This window comes from Podarcis liolepis (assembly GCF_965112155.1).
Source record: "Podarcis liolepis genome assembly, chromosome: 12".
Lineage (NCBI taxonomy): Eukaryota > Metazoa > Chordata > Lepidosauria > Squamata > Lacertidae > Podarcis > Podarcis liolepis.
This window is the reverse complement of record NC_139563.1, coordinates 20,928,954-20,946,765: the sequence shown is the minus strand read 5'-3', so window position 1 is coordinate 20,946,765 and position 17,812 is coordinate 20,928,954. Positions and strand designations below refer to the sequence as shown.

The following is a 17,812-nucleotide window of genomic DNA, read 5'->3' as shown; positions in this document are numbered from 1 at the left end:
GGCCTTATCAGACTGCCACGTGCAACAACAGAAAGTAGGGTATTATCCACAGAGCTCTTTACAACAAGCAATAAAAACGAGTGTGATTTATGCGCGTGTGCTACTATTTGGTTGAAAAGGCCAGCAGCAAACACCGCACTCTCACCATTTCCATGTCAACCGCAAGCATTATTCATGCGAATATGAACAGCTCCTCTTTGAAGCATTCCAGGAGACTGAAAAATCTCACAAATAAAATAAGATAGCTGTTAAAAACAAGAATCCCCAAAGATTTGTATTTTGGATTCTCCCTTGCCCCCACGGGAAAAAGAAAAAAAATTAATCATTTTAGGTTGGGAGATCAAACTTTTCTATAGGTTCCAGAGCCCCCGAGGGACCTATCTCCTGAAGAGTAGCAACTGTTAGTAAACAGCCAAGTTTTGACAACCCCCCAAAGAAAAAAGCAACAGCCCCCTGGCCAACAAGGACAGCTGAAGCATGAAATATATCCCTATTATATAATGTGATAGACTAATATGTCTCATATTAGTTGGCCATAACCCAGCATCATGCAAAATCAGCAGTGGGTTGTTGTATATAGTTCCAGACCCACAGCAGCACAGTCAGATTGCTGGCTATAGCACCAATCATCTAGTTGGGAAAGGGGAGGAAAGGGATGGATTCAGCTGCCTGCTCTCTTCTCACACAAATAATTGGGCATGCAGCCCTAACTCCCAGAATGGGGCTTTCCAGGCCTGGGAAGCAAACACTCAGTAGCCATTTTCACACACGGTTTCTTAAACAGCAAGGCATATGTCCAAGATGCAGGGGTAGCGAACATGGTGCCCTCCAGATGTTTGTTGTACTAAAATGCCCATCAGCGGCAGCCAGAATGGCTAATGGTCAAAGTTGGTGGTCAATATGGTCTGGCGCCATATTGGCTACCCCCAGCCTAAAGGCATGTGATGCAGCCACTTTGCTGAAGCTGAGCAGCCTCGGGTTCGATTAGTGCCTGTATGGGAGATCTCCGCCCAAGAATCCAATGTAATACCAACTTGAGTTTCATCATGGAAGAATGGCAGGATATAAATAAATGTGTGCACGCACAGAAATGTGTGTTGTGCTTTTCAGGTTAGGGAGACGTGACTAAACTAAGGGAATAGAAATTACCTACAACTCCTGACCGGGAAGATCAGAAATCAAGAAGATAGAAACTTTACTAAGGAATGGGAATTTTTTATATATATAATTTATCTTGGAGAACACTGTAAACAACTAAAAACTTTGGCAGGATTGTAACAACACTTGTAACAAGAACTTTGGGAAAATAGGGAATTTCAAGAAAATGGAGAACTTATAAGATGCAGTAAAAGAAAAAGGGAATGTAAATGGAACCCATGGAGGCGTAGAGGGAAGTTCAAGGATTCAGGGAATCTTTTATGCGTGTGATTATTACGAATACTATTTGAATATGAATGTAAATTGTAAAAACTAATAAAAAATGTAAAAAAAAGAAATAAAAGAAATTACTTACAACTCCTTAGTTCCTGCTACTTACTACTATAAAGTGTTTCCACTCAGCAGATGTGTTTCCTGGGCTTGGTTTCATTTAAAAGTGGCCGCCCCATTTTCCAAAACAGCAAATATAATGTGCCTATCTTTATCTTCTTTGGTTGAATTATTATTATCATCGTACCACATCCCATACTACACATTGTTAATAATCACGAAGGGGGCTGTAACTTAAAATACTCCCCCTTTCAGAGTAAGTTGCATCCTATATATGAATGTGAAAACCTGAATATTGCATGATCCTTAGCAAGCCAGAACCAGTCCATTAGTCATACTGTGGCAAATAACTTCAAATTCAACAATAAAGCCATTCATATTTCCCCTTCTGGAAAGAATGTTCCTTCATCCCCCCCCCCTCCTTAAATTCATAGGAATGGCTAAACCCAAATTTAAAATAAAATAAATCCACCCCTACGGGAATAGGGCAAATGAAAACATGACATATTCATTGCAAATTAGCAGGACAAATTGCTAGCCTCCAAATTGGAGGCTAATTGGCGAGATAAATATAGGCTGTGGCTTTTAGACGGATATGGCTTCCTGTTCCAGTTCTGCTAGTTTCAGGAGTATAAGGTTTCGAACTCTAAAGCAAAACGGGAGGGCTGGCGGCTAATAACTTGTACTACATACTGCTCCATTGGCTTTGCTAGGGTTGCATGAATATAATCAGCATTCAGCCTACTACGTTTAGGCTGAGTGGTTCTTTTTCCCAAGTCTTCTCTAGAGGCCTGGGGCCCTTACAAATTTCCTTTCCACCAAAGAATCAGCTTCCACAGGAATAGACAACATACATCGGGCATCCCATCAGCCTGCGTGCTATTGGCCACCTACCCCGGGACCTACCAAACTCTTCTGTACAGGCCATTTGCCCCTCTTGAAAGTTTTTTTCCTACTCTCAGCCAGGTTTGTAGCACTGAAGACAAATTAGGAAGCTGCAGAATGCCTTTGCCTTTTGTTTTGTCCTCCACCATATCGTCTGCACTTACAGTGTCCACTTAACACATTGCCTAAAAATGAATAAATGAGAGCATCACCAAAATTGATGATGTCTGTGTGCATATGCCAATTGAGTTGGTGCAAGTTCCTATAATTTAAATAGAAATACAGTACACCTCCCTATAGTTGAGAAAACTGACCAGGCGACTGCTCCGTCTGCTGCCCAGGTGGTGCTAACTACTGATTGGCAACTTCAAGGGCCCTCTTGCTCTCTTCTTATAGTAAAGGTAAAGGGACCCCTGACTATTATTAGGTCCAGTCGCGGATGACTCTGGGGTTGCGGTGCTCATCTCGCTCTATTGCCCGAGGGAGCTGGCGTACAGCTTCCGGGTCATGTCTCCAGCATGACTAAGCGCTTCTGGCGAACCAGAGCAGCGCACGGAAATGCCGTTTACCTTTCCGCCGGAGCGGTACCTATTTATCTACTTGCACTTTGATGTGCTTTTGAACTGCTAGGTTGGCAGGAGCTTCTTATAGTACTTCCTCTTTAAACCAGACTTGGACTGCACAGCAGAGGACTGCCCTATATAAAATAGGACACATCACCACCCCACACCTCTCCCTTCGCCCACTGGCCAGGCTTCCACACCCCGCTAAGTGGACCAAGTCATGCGGTTGGTGGCTAGTGGTCACTGGACACCTTCCATCTACTTGGCTGGGGCTAAGGGAAACAATTTGAGAGCCAACAGGAGCCAAAAAAATTTTACATTTGGCTGGTGAAAAGGAACCAGGGGGTCTTCCAAAAGGCACACTGTTGGTTTGGGGAGAACTAATGGCACTTTTACAGCTAAGCACTTGTCTGCGTGCTTGCCTAGTCCCCCTTTCTGGGCTTGTACAGTTAAAAGAAATCAATACTGCAAACATGCCATGCAAACATACGTATCTAGTACAGTACTTCCTCGGGGGCCTGGATAGCTCAGTTGGTTGGAGTGTGGTGCTGATAATGTCAAGATTGCAGGATCGATCCCCACACAGAACACCTGCATTGCAGAGGGTTGTGCTAGATCAGCAGTTCTCAACCTGTGGGTCCCCAGATGTTGTTGGACTACAACTCCCATCATCCCTGAACTCTGGCCTTGCTAGCTAGGGGTCATGGGAGTTGTAGTTCAACAACAACTGGAGACCCACAGGTTGAGAAAGGCTGTGCTAGATGATCCTCAGGGTCCCTCCCAACTGTAAGACTCTATGATTCCTCATAAACACACACACACACACACACACACCTCCCTAACTGTAAAACTTCCTCCACTCAGGGAAGTGCGAAACACTATTTTAACTTTCTGCAGGATTTTCCTTGGTGCATGAGAACTGGTTTGGTATGTATGTGTGTGTGTTGATGTAGATAGAACTGAAGCAAGCGTTAAGCAGAAGGCAAAAAATAAAAACCTTGGGGATGCAGGGACGATACGGACAGAGGAAACAGCCAAAAGTACTCAGCACAGAAGAGAAGAGAGGCCGCAGGCAGGGTGAGAGGAGAGCGCATCTTTTAAGTAGGCTTACTACATTTAATTGATTCAACACATCTTGATTTGACGAGAAACATTTCCCCAGTTGAGTAGTTTTTAAAAGCCACCATAATGCAATAACAAGACAAGCTACACTGTAAAGAAAGGGTGGCCTTGCATCCTAGCTGATAGATGACAAGTCCTCCGTTTGAAGGGCTGCCAGATAATGTTCGCTGTTTGAAGACCTTGCTCACTTTGAAGGCCTGTGCAGTCCATGTCTGCTTTAATGATAAAGTGCCACTAGATGGGAGAGCAGGAAAGGCCTTGAAGTTGACCATCAATGGTTAACACCTGGATGGCAGACTGAGTAGGCACACAGGTCACCTGGTCACAATGTTGTATCTGGAACAACAGTCGTACGCACCGGGAATCTCATTTTCTGCATGCATGTATTACATGAAACAAACACATGCACATGCAGTTTAGCTATGATTCCTGCACTGCAGGGGGTTGGATTAGATGACCTCTGGGGTTCCTTCCAATTCTACATTTCTATGATTCTCCACTATGGGAAGATGTATATCTATTTAATTTACAGTCATTATTTCTAAATTTGGATCTATGCGCAGGGCAGTATCTAAATAGATCCGCTAGCCCAAGGCTTTCTTCGTGCACATCCTAACTTCTCCCTTTCCAGATGCCCTCCCCAAATGTGCCTCAGAGGACTGGTGGAAACCCTGTAACCAATTTAGGTGTCACCAGACACAATGAGAGGAATTTCCTTTGCACAGCCGAAGGTCCTTGCAGTAGTAGATTTATTTATTTGCACACCACCCATATAAATTACCATATACAGATGTTACATAATCTGCATCCTCTTGCAATTTTTTGTTGTGCCAATTATCAGTGTCTAAGCAGCCACCCTATTATCTGAGTAATTTTGTCCTGCGCAAGGCAGAAGTGGAAATGTCCCCGAAGACCACACTCACAGTCTCTAAATATTAAAACGATATTTTTCTTTATATGCAAATATGCGCAGGTGTAACCAGTTAATTGGCTAAAAACTAACATGATTCATCAAATCAATTTTTTGGCTGCCCAGCTTTTAATTGTTAGCAAACACTTCTTGAAGTGGTATGCATGGAACAAACAAAGATACTGTGATGAAGGGAAGGCTTGACAGAACAACTTAACATAAAGCTGTGGCTCAAACACAAGGACGGCAGGACTGAATAAAAGGAACACAGCAAGTGTTAAGGAATTGGACAGATTGATGTGAAAAGGAGGAGGCCAATCTAAGCTTCAGGAATGTAAGCCTAGGAAATACAAATCAGGAAAACACATTTTATTTTGGTCTCCTCCAGAAATGTTCTGGCACTTTACAGTGCTAGATTAAAGCCAGTTATGCAGCAATATTTGATAATCTGGAGTGTGCAGCTTTTGGGAACAAGAAACGAATTTTTCCAAGTAGATGTGAAAACATGACCTAGTTCTCACAGATACATCACTGTCAATTTGAGTCAGTTTGACTGCAGTGGGGCTGTTCTGCAATCACTCCGGTGTGATTTGTGATAGTGCCCCTGCCTGTGTGTCTCGGAGGATCAGTTCTTTGTAAGCAGCAATCTGCTCTGGACCACAACTTCATTCTTTCCTTTCCCTTGAATGATGTGCTTTCATGCAGATGTGAGAGCATTTCTGGGCAAAGTGTGGAAGGAGCATCTGGATTATAATTTTTTTGATATTAATTCTTTTTTTTTGCTTTTGGACTACATGTCAACCAAGACAGATCTGCAGACAACAAAGGAAGTGTTCTTTTACCAAACATGCCATTTCATTTCTGAAGTACATAATCCCTGAGAAGTCAAGAAGGCACGGTTCAAAAAACTTTGGCCCTTAAGTGCTCTCTAACCCAAGTTCTCCTAAAATGAATGGAGGCTGGACAGTGTTTTGCGAAGGGTGTTCCAGAAAGGCCGCCATGAACTTTGTGCTATCATTACCTAGTTGCGGAAGGCAACTTTGTCCTCCAGGAACCCCTCGATCTTTGCCTTTAAAAGGGGTGTGGGGGTACCAGGCACTGTCAGGACTGACCCAAGAAATTTTGCTGCCTGAAGCAAAGGATAAGATGGTGCTCCCCATTTCATGTACAGAAGCCTGATTGTAATAAAACCTCAAAGTGGTTTACACAAAGAAGAAACCCATAAAATTTGGATTAAAATAACTATTTGAAACATTTAAAAAAACAGTCAAACAACAGGCTAAAACCCAGATTAAAACATATGCCAACCTTTTACATGTCTGGACAGGCTTGCCAAAACAAAAATGTTTTTAGCAGGCATTGAAAAGAGTGGAGGAAGCTGCCGGCCTGATGTCAATAAGCAGGGAGTCACAAAGTATGGGTACTGTAGGACCGAAACATTGATTTCTCACAAATGCAGAGCAGTTTTTACATGGAACCTGTAACAATGCCAGTTCTGCAGACTGGAGCAGTTGCATGGGTTTGCATGGGTGATATAAGAAGCTGCCTTATACACAGTAAAAACATTGTCCCATCTAGTCTAGTAATGTCAACACTGACTGGCAGCAGCTCTCCAGGATTTCAGGCAGGGGTCTCTCCCAGCCCGACCTGGAGATGTTGGGGACTGAGCCTGGGACCTTCTGCATGCAAAGCACGTGCTCCACCACTGAGCTACAGCCTCTTTCTTGAATCTTCCTTCAATGTTGGCGATGAGGGAGCAGCCTCCATTGCACCTGAAGGCAGCAGGTTAGCCTAGGCAAGAGAGGCCACGTGATACACACAAACCAATTTCTCCTCCCAAGGCCTTGCTGCCATCTAAGTTGGTCATCTCACTCTGCTTAAAGGTAGGGCTGTCTCTCGGTAACAAGCCTTTCCCTTCATATAACTGGCCTTCTTGCAGTCTCTCTTATCTGAAACGAGACGTGAGCTCGGTTGGGAGAAAAGGGCCTGGACGAAGAGGCAAACCACTGGAGGAAGGTGCCTGCTCCTTTCCCAAGAAATCCCTTTGTTCCGGCAAACCGAAATCCTGCAAAGGGAGCCGAAAGCTGCTGTGACTCACCTTTCGTGATCCTCCACCCAATATCTGTTTCTCCCACCTGAGCTCCCTTCCAAAATCTGAGCCTGGCTGAGGAGGATGTAGTTTGGGCAGTGCGATATAGGGAGATGCCTCCAATGCGATTATGTCACACCTTGGTTTAAAAACATGCAGATCTGCTGCAATCACACCTAGTTTAGCCGGAAGATGCTCAGTACAAGTAGGGCAACCAGGCCAGCCCATCTTCAGAGATGGTGTGGGTCACACAGGTAACAGGGCATAGCTCATTCTTACCTGCACCAAAGTCATCTGGGAGCCAAGAGCCAGCAAGATCTTCTCGGTCTTAGTGGGGTACGGGTTGTCTCGGTGCTTGTACAACCACTGTTTTAGTGGCCGCGCCATGTCCTGCAATGCTTGGCGCTTGTGCCTCACTTTCCCACTGTTCTGTCGGGTGCTGCACAGTGCAAGGAGAAAGAGGTAGGTTTGAGAGGATTGTAGCCAGGTGGGCCTGTCAGCATGCTCTGTTGTCTCCTATATTCCTTACTCTCAGCACCATAGCACAAAATCACTAGGCAGTCAAACTCCAAATCAGATGTAGGGTGGGGAAACTGGGGATTTGTGAAGGGGAATGTCTTGGGGCGGGGGTATCCTCCATGCCAAATGGAAAAAGATGCTGGAGAAAAAGAGATAAATGCTGTACAAGTCCTGTGCTTACTTAACTCTGGTAGAGGGCACCTGAAGGCCTATTTGAAGCGGCATGATACTGCTTTAAATGTATAGGGCAGATGGGCCCTTACTTATGGACCACTTCAGTTCCATAGCTCTCAGTGGAGCACATCTGACTTTAGCTAAATGAATCTCCCTGTTGATTCAGAAGTGAATCCCACTGTGTTCAATCGGACTTGCTCCCAGGATTTCAGTGCCTTTTAGTTAGTGCCTGTTAGTACTTGCAGCTCCCAGATATCCTTACCACTATACACTATTTCCAGCAACCCTTGGAAGCAACATAAAGAACCTGGCTGATCGGACCAAAATTCCATCTGGTCCAGATGTTTCTAAACATCTCTGAGAAGCCCACAAGCAGACAAGAATTGTTTCTACAAGGGTCTAAAGAAACCCACCCCACTTTTAAATTGCTTCATGCATTAAAGGAATAGGTGAGAATCTGGATGTGCAAATTATACATAAGTATGCATTTTTCAGGTTTTCCCACCAAAGGTGCTCACTAGTCACAAATAAGTGGAGAAGGACTTGCCACATCTCTATTTCTTTTTCCTAGCCTGCATGGAACACCATAATGACATTAAGGAATATTTACGTACGCATTGCATTTGTTTGCAATAAGCAAGCGAGATTCAAGGCCGTCGCTCAGGGGCCAGAGGCAGAGGACCTGCCAAGCTGAAGGCTTCAGTAACTTGAACTGTTCTGCTACTGCAGCTCTGGAGCCTGCCTATGGTCTCTTAGCATCTTATGAAAACAACAAGCCTTCCCCGAGTAAGGAAGCTGCTGAAACGCTGCCTGACCTTGGAAGAGCGATTTAAAATAATAATTCTTAAAGAGGTAGACAAAACAGTATTTGCTAACAGAAAACACTTGGTATTTGACATAAATAACTCTTTCGCCTCTTCTTTTATGTTGGGTGAGCCTGCAGACTTTGAGGGGAATTCCCCTAGTGAGCCTTGGGAGGGGAGAGAGCTGAAGGTAAGTCAGGAGTCAGAGCAAGCGACTACAGCACAGCTGATGAACGCTTTCTCTCTCACACAGGCCATTCCTTCAACTCTGCCTTATATAACAACAACAAGAACAACAACAACGACTTATTATTTATTATTATTTATACCTTGCCCATCTGGCTGGGTTTCCCCAGCCACTCTGCGCAGCTCCCAACAGAATATTAAAAATACATTAAAACATCAATCATTAAAAACTTCCCTAAACAGGGCTGCCTTCAGAGGTCTTCCATACGTCAGATAGTTGTTTATATCCTTGACATCTGGTGGGAGGGCGTTCCACAGGGCACGCGCCACTACTGAGAAGGCCCTCTGCCTGGTTCCCTGTAACCTTACTTCTTGCAGTGAGGGAATCGCCAGAAAGCCCTCAGCTCTGGATCTCAGTGTCCGGGCTGAACGACTTTGAATCGTGCTCGGAAACGTACTGGGAGCCAATGTAAGTCTTTCAAGACTGGTATTATGTGGTCTCGGCGGCTGCTCCCACTCACCAAGGCTCTCCATCAGTGGTGCACAAGAAAGCATGTACCAACAGAGGCATGGGAAGAACCTAGCACTGGGCTGCTGCACACAAACTACTCTGGTAGTGCAATGGGAGCAAAGTCAGCTTACTGGTTATGGTTAAGTGCCAATCCAGAGGTGGAAGCACAGGGATGCATTCAGTCCTTTGCATTCTCCTCAAACCATCCCACTTGGGGCTCAAGTTCTTGGGTGGGTTCTGTGTGCAGCAAGGCATGCATTCCAGAGCGATATATAAAGCAGCGTTCCCCAACCTGGTGTCTTCCAGATGTTTTGAACTATGACTCCCATCAGCCCTCGCCAGCAGGGTTGGGACCGTGATGGGGTCCCATGATGGGAGTTGCAGTCCACACCACCAGGAAGGCATCAGACTGGGCAAGCAAACCTGCAGTGAGGGCTGCAGAATCGGTTTTGATCATTCCCAAGATGCGGGCTTGTTCACTCCTCGTCAGAGGAGTAGAAGGGGTAACTGTAACTAATGCAGGGGTCCTGCAAAACTTCAAGGAGCCAAAATAGGGCCAGCCTGACCATAGCCTTCCTCCTGTAGAAGATTGCTTATTGCAAAAATTGCTGGGTGCTTATGAATTACCAAAAAAAAAAAAAAGCTAAATTCCAGACAGAAGCTCTGCCACTGTCCCTTTCACGTCCCCCCAGTTATCTACAATTAATATCAGCACAGACTGTTAGAACAAGACTTTTTAAAAACAGGAAAGGAAGATCCAAGTCCAGCTTGTTTTGGTATTAAAGCCGTCTGAACATCGGATTACTCAACATGTTGCAGCAGTCCGTTTCCCATGCTCCTCTCCAATGCTCCCAAGCACACATCTGTTTATGGTCTAGTTGCCACGAGAGCACCACCCTTCCTCACATGTCAGGAATTTGCACATCAAGATCAAGCCAATCTTAAGTGGAATTAATTTGGCCTTCACTCACAATCCAGTGATGATAGGCCATTAATATTTTAGCTCTGCTCCAGATAATAAAACACTCATAATGGAAGACGTGATATCTGTTACCAGATAATGAGCTGTACCTGGAACTTTTCACTGGGTGAAGGAGAAGGTTTTGCTTGATGGAATGAATGCACATTCCTACACCAACAGAAGTCCATCCAATGACAGGTATTAACAACCTTTTTAGACATCTGCTGGTTTTTCTGGCACATTTCAACAAATGCCAAGCCCGGTCTTGAGCATTGTTCAGTGGGACTTATACCCACGGGAGTTTGCATAGGATTTCAGCCATAGTGCCCTAAACAACCGCATGCACAAGTTCAGATCTAATCACAACCTGGTTAGAGACAAAGGGAAGTTTGTTCCTGACAGAGAACCAGCCAAGGATATTTTGATGGCCAAAGTAGAAAAACCACACACACACACACACACACACACACACACACACACACTTTAGGCTGAGGAATAATCCACCTGGATGTTCTGCTGCACACAAGCCCTGTTTTAATATCTTCAAGCTGCTCAACAGCATGGCTCTGATTCATTTCACTAGGACCTGAGCAGGATAGCTTCCATGGGTCAGATCTGTCCTTTTCCCATTCTGCTACCCTAATGACTTGCGGCTTGAGATTGTAATACCAAATCACTTCCAGAAGGTGCTGCTCTCAGGCTACATCTGCGGCTTGTTCCATATCTGTCCCCCCCTCCCCAAAATTCCCAGTTCTCACCTTTTTTTTTTTTTTAGCCTCTTGGGCTTTTTGCCTTCTAACACTTTATTTGAAATCTAATTCTGCCTGAATCAGCTGGAAATAAAATCTTGATGAAACACAATCACCCTCTTGCCAACCTGAAATGCTATTAGAAGTATGAGCTGATGCAATCTTTTAAAATTGGTAACTCAGCTATAAAATATATTGTTTCAGTCTTTAGCATTCTGGACATCTCTTAAGCACCGTATTAAATTTATCGAGTTATCGCTTGACTACAGATGCGCTGCCTGAGCTTACACATGTTTATCCTCAGGCTTCTCACCTTTTGTTCAGTGGAACTTGCATGCAAAAACAAGAGTGTCCAAAATTATGCTGCTGAAAGATGAAATGGGGGTGCCTCTCTCCCTTCTGCCTGTCCCTGAGCAAGCAGAGTAAAACTGGGTTATTTGGGGCATGTGATTTTCAATGCTATCCTAACTGTATCTGCTGAATTCAGTGTGGCTTACTCCCAGGTAAATGGAGTTGGGATTTCAGCCTTAGTGTGTAGCAGATGAATTCTTGGGTAAAAGCACATTGTGTATCCCAACGTGTCAGTCTTTGCTGGCTGGGACTGAAGGGAACTGTAATCCAAAACACGAGGCCACCACATTGAAGAAGGATGCAATAGGTGTTGTAGCAATTAATACAAAACAATCTTACTCCTGTGTTCCCCTCTTTGGAAGAAGGCAACTTTTAATAAACTTTTGTAATACACTGTAAGCAATGCTTTTGCAAAATACAGGGTTGCCAACTTGAATAAATAATTGGGGGTGGGGTCCCAGCTGAGCCCCACCTTGCATCATCAATCACAAGACATGGCACATACACACCATTTGAATGGTAATGTCCATCAATTGGGGGGGTGGAGTGCCCCCCAATATTTTATTGGGGGAGCAAAGGGACCTCGGCTCCTAGGAGTTGGATCCTATTGCAAAATACATTTTCTATATTTAAAAAACCCCGGCAAGAACTATAGACAGCAATAATCTTGTCAGTCACTGTTGGTATGTCCTCAATCCAATGAACTCTTTCGTTAGTTGGTTCAGTTACTGTCTATTACACTGTCCATTGGTGGTTTGCTGCTTACCACATGGCCTGTCTCTTAGTATTTTGCTATAAATTCTAAATTTATCACTAGAGTTTACTTACTTCCAGATTTCATGTTTTGGATTTAAATCTACCCTTAAATTACTTAACTTTCAGACAGCACCCTCTCTAATCCTCTCTTTCACACTCACACCATATGCAGGGAGCAACCGGTTTCTAAATGAAGCCCTAAATTTGATACACTTGTCTGTAATCACTCCAATATTTTTACACCACTATCTGCAATACCATAAACATTTTCTTTCTTTCTGCGAGACAGCTTCACTGAACACCACAGCGGGATTTTACATAAACCTTTGGACTAGGATCTTACAAACATCAATGGAGGCAAATGCAAATCATGGGGATTTGTTTACAAGTCCTCATAAGAGGGGTGGGTTCTCTGTAGCTATTTAAAGTGCCCTAGCTATTCAGAAAGGGAATGTTTGTGGGGCAAAGTTTTACAAAGGCACTAGATCAGGCGAGTAAGGGCTTGATTGAATTCCTACAAGGCAACATTTTTTTGGTTATTGTTAAAAAACAAAAAAGAGCCTATGCTTATTGTTATTTGTGAGCTGCCTTGAGAAACTGAACTGTTTTCAGGTCCGGCTGAAAAGCGGAACATAATTAGGATTAATCCAACAATGCAAAGCTTCCCACATGATCAGAGCTGCGTCTCTCCCACCCCTCGCCTTCCAAACCATCGGCCTGGGGGCTCCTACCCTGTTCTCCTATGTCGAAGGCTGAGGTTGTCTTTCATGGACGGGCTGTCAGGCATGAGGACCTCCGGGTGGGCGGACACGTCCAAGACCCCGGCGTAAGGCCGGCTGCCGCTCCTCTCCCTTTCCTTGGCGGCGTCTTCGAAGAGCACTTGGCTGCTGAGCTTATTGAAGACGATCGTGTTCATGGTGGCGGGGAGGGCGCGCGGGCAGCCCGGCGGCCGGGGCTGAGGAGAGTCTGGTCAGCCGGGGCGAAGGAGGCGCGCGCTCTTGCGCTTCAGGGGCGCCGAGGACTCGACGGGCGCTGCAAGAGGAGGAGGAGGAGGAGGAGAAGCGTCGGGTTACTGGAGGGGGTGGGGGAAGCAGCTGAAGTCGCCGGAGACGCCAAAGCCGAGGAGATCGAGGCCGGCGGGTTTGGCAAGGGAAGGGGGAGCGGCCCGCCGGGGCGGCGCGGAAACGAGCGCGCTTCCCTTCTCAGTGCGCCAGAGCCAGGGCGCACGGTTTGGGGGCAGCAGGCACCGGGGGGGGGGCGGCTTTGGGGTAGATGCCCAGGGTCCCATGCAACAGGAGGAGCAAGGGCGCCCTTCGTCCCTACTCAGGGAAGTAAGGCGCATCCCTATCTGACTCCCCCACCTGAGCAGGACTCCAAGCGCGCCGCTTTTTGACCCACCATCCAAAGAGCTGCTGTTAGAACTCGGTCTTAGAGGATGCGTTTACACGAAGGCCTTTTAAGAGCCCGATGGGTCCCGAGCATAGCTGTCAACGTTTCCCTTTTTTACAGGGAAATTCCCATATTCCCAATAGGATTGCTCGCAAGAAAAGGGAAGAGTTGACAGCCCAAGCCATTTCGGTCCCCGCAGATCAAGGGGTGGGGGTGGGGTGGGATCCTGCGGCCCTCCAGATGTTTGCTGGACTCCAGTCCCCATCATGCCTGACCATGGACCGTGCAGCCTGTGGCAGATTGGAGCTGGAGTTCGACAACATCTGGGAAGCCACAGGTGGGTGGCTTGGGGTGTCAGGACCCACCCTCAAAGGTTGCCCACACACACATGACATCTTTCTTTAAAAAAATAAAGGAACTTGGCCGTTTCTTGAATGGAGCTTTAGCCCACAAAATTTAAGTCGTATCCAAGTTCACACGCAATGCGAGGTGGGTGGGAAGCCAAGCCTCCATTTCCATTCCAAGTCAGTCCAAAGTGCCATTTAAACTTCGTTTTTAAGTGATGGCCCTGGTCTAGCAGGTGTGGAGTGAGCGTCTCTTACGGCAACCCTCCAGCGTTCCTGGGTCTTGGGGTTGGCGTGGTTGTCTCCTCTCTCAGCCTAGAAAGCTGCCTTATATCGAGTCAGACCTTTTGGCCCCTCTCGTTCTGCATGGTCCCACACAGACAGATTCCAGGGTTCCAGTCCTGCGTGAAACTGAACCTGGGATATTTTGCATGGGAAGCAGATGCTCTACGACTGAACTACAGTCACTTGCCTTTAATGCAGAAGGGGTGGGCGGGATCTTGTTTTCAAAAAGCATCGCTTGAGGTTTAAAGCCCAGTGATGGCTGATGCCCAGAGGCGGAGCCAATGGCAGGCAGTGACTTTGACTCCATCTTCTCTCTTCCCTACTGAAGGGCAACACTGAGACGACAGAGGAGGAAGCTGGCAGCCCGGTCACCCTCTAGACTGGTTTTAAGGAGGAAGAGAGGCAGGTGGAGGCGAGGGCAGGCGGAGTGTCCCGTTTTCCCCGGGGAACCAGCATCCGCTGTAACAAAGCCTCAAGCGTACACGTCAAAGTCGACAAAAAGGACATAGGCAGAACATTTCCTCCCCGCGGATCTTGAGGCGTCCATAGGCTTCCAATCTTTCTCCTTGCGCGAACTCAAGGGTGGGGGGTGGAAACGAGGAGAGGCCACGGTCCGTTTCCCCTCTGGCCATTCTCGGGCGAAGAAAGTCAGACAGAACCGCTGGACCCATTGAAACGGGGTTGTTGAAGCAAAAAGCGGGGTGGAAAACCAGGAATCAAATGAATGTATCTTATAATAGGCGTTCCAGGTGAAGGATGGAAACGCTTAACATTTGGAAAGGTGTGAGGGCGCTCAGACTTTTCCAAAACTGAGGTGTAAAAAGGCTCTGCTTTATCCCTTTTCTTTCCCATCCAATCCCTTATTAAGGAGCAGGTGCCACAAGCAGCAGCCGAGAGGTCTGAAAGCGGGTTGTTAAGCCGCAGATGCGTAAAGATCGAGAGGGCATTTTCTATCTGCGGTGTCAAATGCGCCTCGCTGCTGCTGTTTGCGCCACGTGTTGGTAAGGGGCATTGTGTGTCTGGGATAGCGAGACTTGTCTCCAATGTTGTCTCTCTCTGAAGGTCCTCCGGGCCAAGCGTCTTGACAGGGGAAGCTCAAGGGAGAATTTCAGCCTAACGTGTGAAAAGGCGTTCTCGTGAAAAACACGTTAGGCGCATAGAGCAGGCACAGGCAAACTCGGCCCTCCAGATGTTTTGGGACTACAATTCCCATCATCCCTGACCACTGGTCCTGTTAGCTAGGGATCATGGGAGTTGTAGTCCCAAAAACATATGGAGGGCTGAGTTTGTCTATGCCTGGTTTAGAGGAACTGCGAGGTGCCGGAGCTTTAGACCAGCGGACGACCCGAAAACCTCCGTCATATGACCCAGGCTGCAATGCATTGAGACCCTTCACGCGTGTGCGCGCACAGAGCCAACGCTTAAAAAACACCTTCCACATCTTAAAGAGCGGGCTCCCAGTTCAACTTGTGCTTTAAATGAGCATCCTCTAGATTTCAGGGACCCGTCTGATGGAAGGCCATCAAACTGAACGGGGGGATAGCGCACAAAAGTGAAAGGAAATATAGGAATGGAGGCGTGCGCACAACCCTCTCAAGTGCAGACGAGGAAGATACTGGACCTGTCAAAATGGGCCAACAGATACCCGCTCTTGGGACGTGAAGGAGGGGGATAAAACAGTGTAATAACCATATAGTGTACACACAATTGTAGCTGTTGGCATCCGTCTGTCTGCAGTGCGCCTTGGGGGGGGGGGTGTCAAACCCTTGGAGAGTTACAGCGCCTGCGGTGGCTGTGGAGACCGAAACGGGAGAGAGCGCAGTGACCAGGAGTTGAAGATGATGGTTGGCGGGCATCTTCCTGAGAACCGGACCGGCAGCCACCCGAAGGGGCGTCTCTTTGCTTCGCTCCTCAGTCCGTCCCCCCGGGGCCAAAGCATCCCTTCTCGCGGCGGTGTATTTGGGTGGCTCCCAGATCTCCTCTACTGGCTTACACTTGGAGAGGGGACCGTCCGCCTCTCCCTTCCCGTCTCAAGCCGGCGTCCATAGCACCCTGACACACCTCGACCATTGTGTCCAGGCACAATCCACGCCGCAGGCTGTCTGATTCTTGCGCAGGATGCGGCCGCCCGCCGCCCAGCTCTGGCCCCGGCGTCTCCCTTTCCCTCTAGGCCGAGGGTTTTCTTCCCACCTCGCAGCCCGGCGGGATCGGAGCCATCCGCTGCAGCACGAGCAACGGCTCCTCATCCGGGAGGGGGGTTCGCCTTCCGTGTGGTTTTAAAAACAAGATCGGGGCCCTTTTCTTCCTCGGGCTGCTCCCGCCCCCTCCCCCCCCCCATCCCCCGAGAGAGAAAGTACCACTTTCTCCTCCAAGCAGCCAGCGCGCGGCCGCTTTTCCTTGGCCGAAAACGTCCGAGTAACCAGAGAAATTAACTCGACGGGCCACTGTCAATATTTGCAAGGATGTCGTTCAGACTCTTGTTTGACTAGTGCGCATGAAAAACGAGCAGGGCCGAGATCCTAAGAACACACGCGCGCGCCGCCGGATTCGCCAGGGCTCCAGTCCAAGTCCGCGCGTGTTGAGGACCAACTCTCCCCCTGGACACGCGTGTCTATGAGCGTGTGACTTTGTGTACAGGAATGCGTGCCCACTACAAGCGCCTCTTTATCCTGCTCCGCGGGGTTTTCTGCCCGCCTTTTTGGATCCCACCCAACCGCAGAAATTGTCCCTTTAGGATGGCTCCTTGCTAACGTTTGTAGGAAGGTGGTCCCTTTTCCCCTCCTTGTTTTGCGAGGAAAAAGCCTCGCCCTGCCCCTCCCCGTCCAACACCACCGTCGCTTAGGTTTAGCTCAGGAGGGGGGGGGCTCCCACGTTACAAGCCGTGTAGACAGAGACCACGTATGAATCCGAGGCAAGGACCACAGTTGTCAAAAGGGAGAATCCCCACTCTTTGGACAGATGATGTTGGAAGAAATCTATTTCAACCACGCTGATAATAGGAAAGGAGAGTGATGGAAAGCAGTCACTACACTGCGTCTCAATGAGCTCTTACAAAAACATAGGAACCAAAAGCGGCGGGAAGGGAGAGCGGAGCAGGTCCTTGAACCAGCGTCAGCAGCAGCAGCCAGACGTCTCTAATTCCTCGTTAACACACAGCACGTCGGTGCCTACAACGCGTATCCTAATTTATGGCTTTTGCAAACCCACGCGCGCGCACAACTCGAACTCCAATGCCCCAGATTCCCGGGGACTCGGAAAGGAGCAGAGCGCCACGACCCCGGGATGCCGCAGCGAGACCTGCTTCCCGCAAAAGTCGTCGCTCCGCAGAAGCCTCTGGGGCGCCATCGGCAGGCCGGTCACACCCGCTCCTCCGGCGCCGCAGGACAGCAGGCGACCGTCCACGCAGCGCCGCCCGCGCCACGAAGGGGGACAAACAAGCGAGCGCCTCTCTTGGGTCGCAGAGGCCCCGCAAACCCAGGGCGGCGCAAAGCGGACTCGCCCGGAATGCCATGGATCGCTTTTCACAAGACACCCCGCAGGTATCCAATGAGAAGGATGCGCGTCTGGGAACGCCAGCGCGCTCGAACGGGCTCCACACGAAAACCAAAACCATTCCGGAGCTGCTTAAAACACACACCGAGAGAGTCCCTCTCTCTTTTCAAATCGCTTTAAGTGGCCGCACCTCCTCCTTCCCGCCGAATTATGCCATTTCAACCCAGTTTAAAAC

General features: G+C 47.8%; 1 protein-coding gene and 1 long non-coding RNA gene across 4 annotated transcripts in view; both read right to left on the bottom strand.

Moving 5' to 3' along the window:
* LOC310689714 overlaps nucleotides 1-17,812 on the bottom strand; it is a 172,121-nt gene that overhangs the window by 45,330 nt on the left and 108,979 nt on the right. The gene's annotated exons all lie outside the window — the stretch shown is intronic.
* MKX (mohawk homeobox) overlaps nucleotides 1-17,812 on the bottom strand; it is a 63,720-nt gene that overhangs the window by 45,330 nt on the left and 578 nt on the right. For 2 of the 3 annotated variants that reach the window (XM_083467573.1, XM_083467575.1), the window contains exons 2-3: nucleotides 12,799-13,099; nucleotides 7,337-7,496 (exon numbers count right to left, since the gene is read on the bottom strand). In XM_083467573.1, the coding sequence (XP_083323699.1) occupies nucleotides 7,337-7,496; nucleotides 12,799-12,983 (345 nt within the window). In that variant the 5' untranslated portion in view covers nucleotides 12,984-13,099. Of the gene's footprint in view, nucleotides 1-7,336; nucleotides 7,497-12,798; nucleotides 13,100-15,790; nucleotides 15,812-17,812 lie in introns of those variants that run through there. The other variant, XM_083467574.1, reaches the window with a different exon arrangement.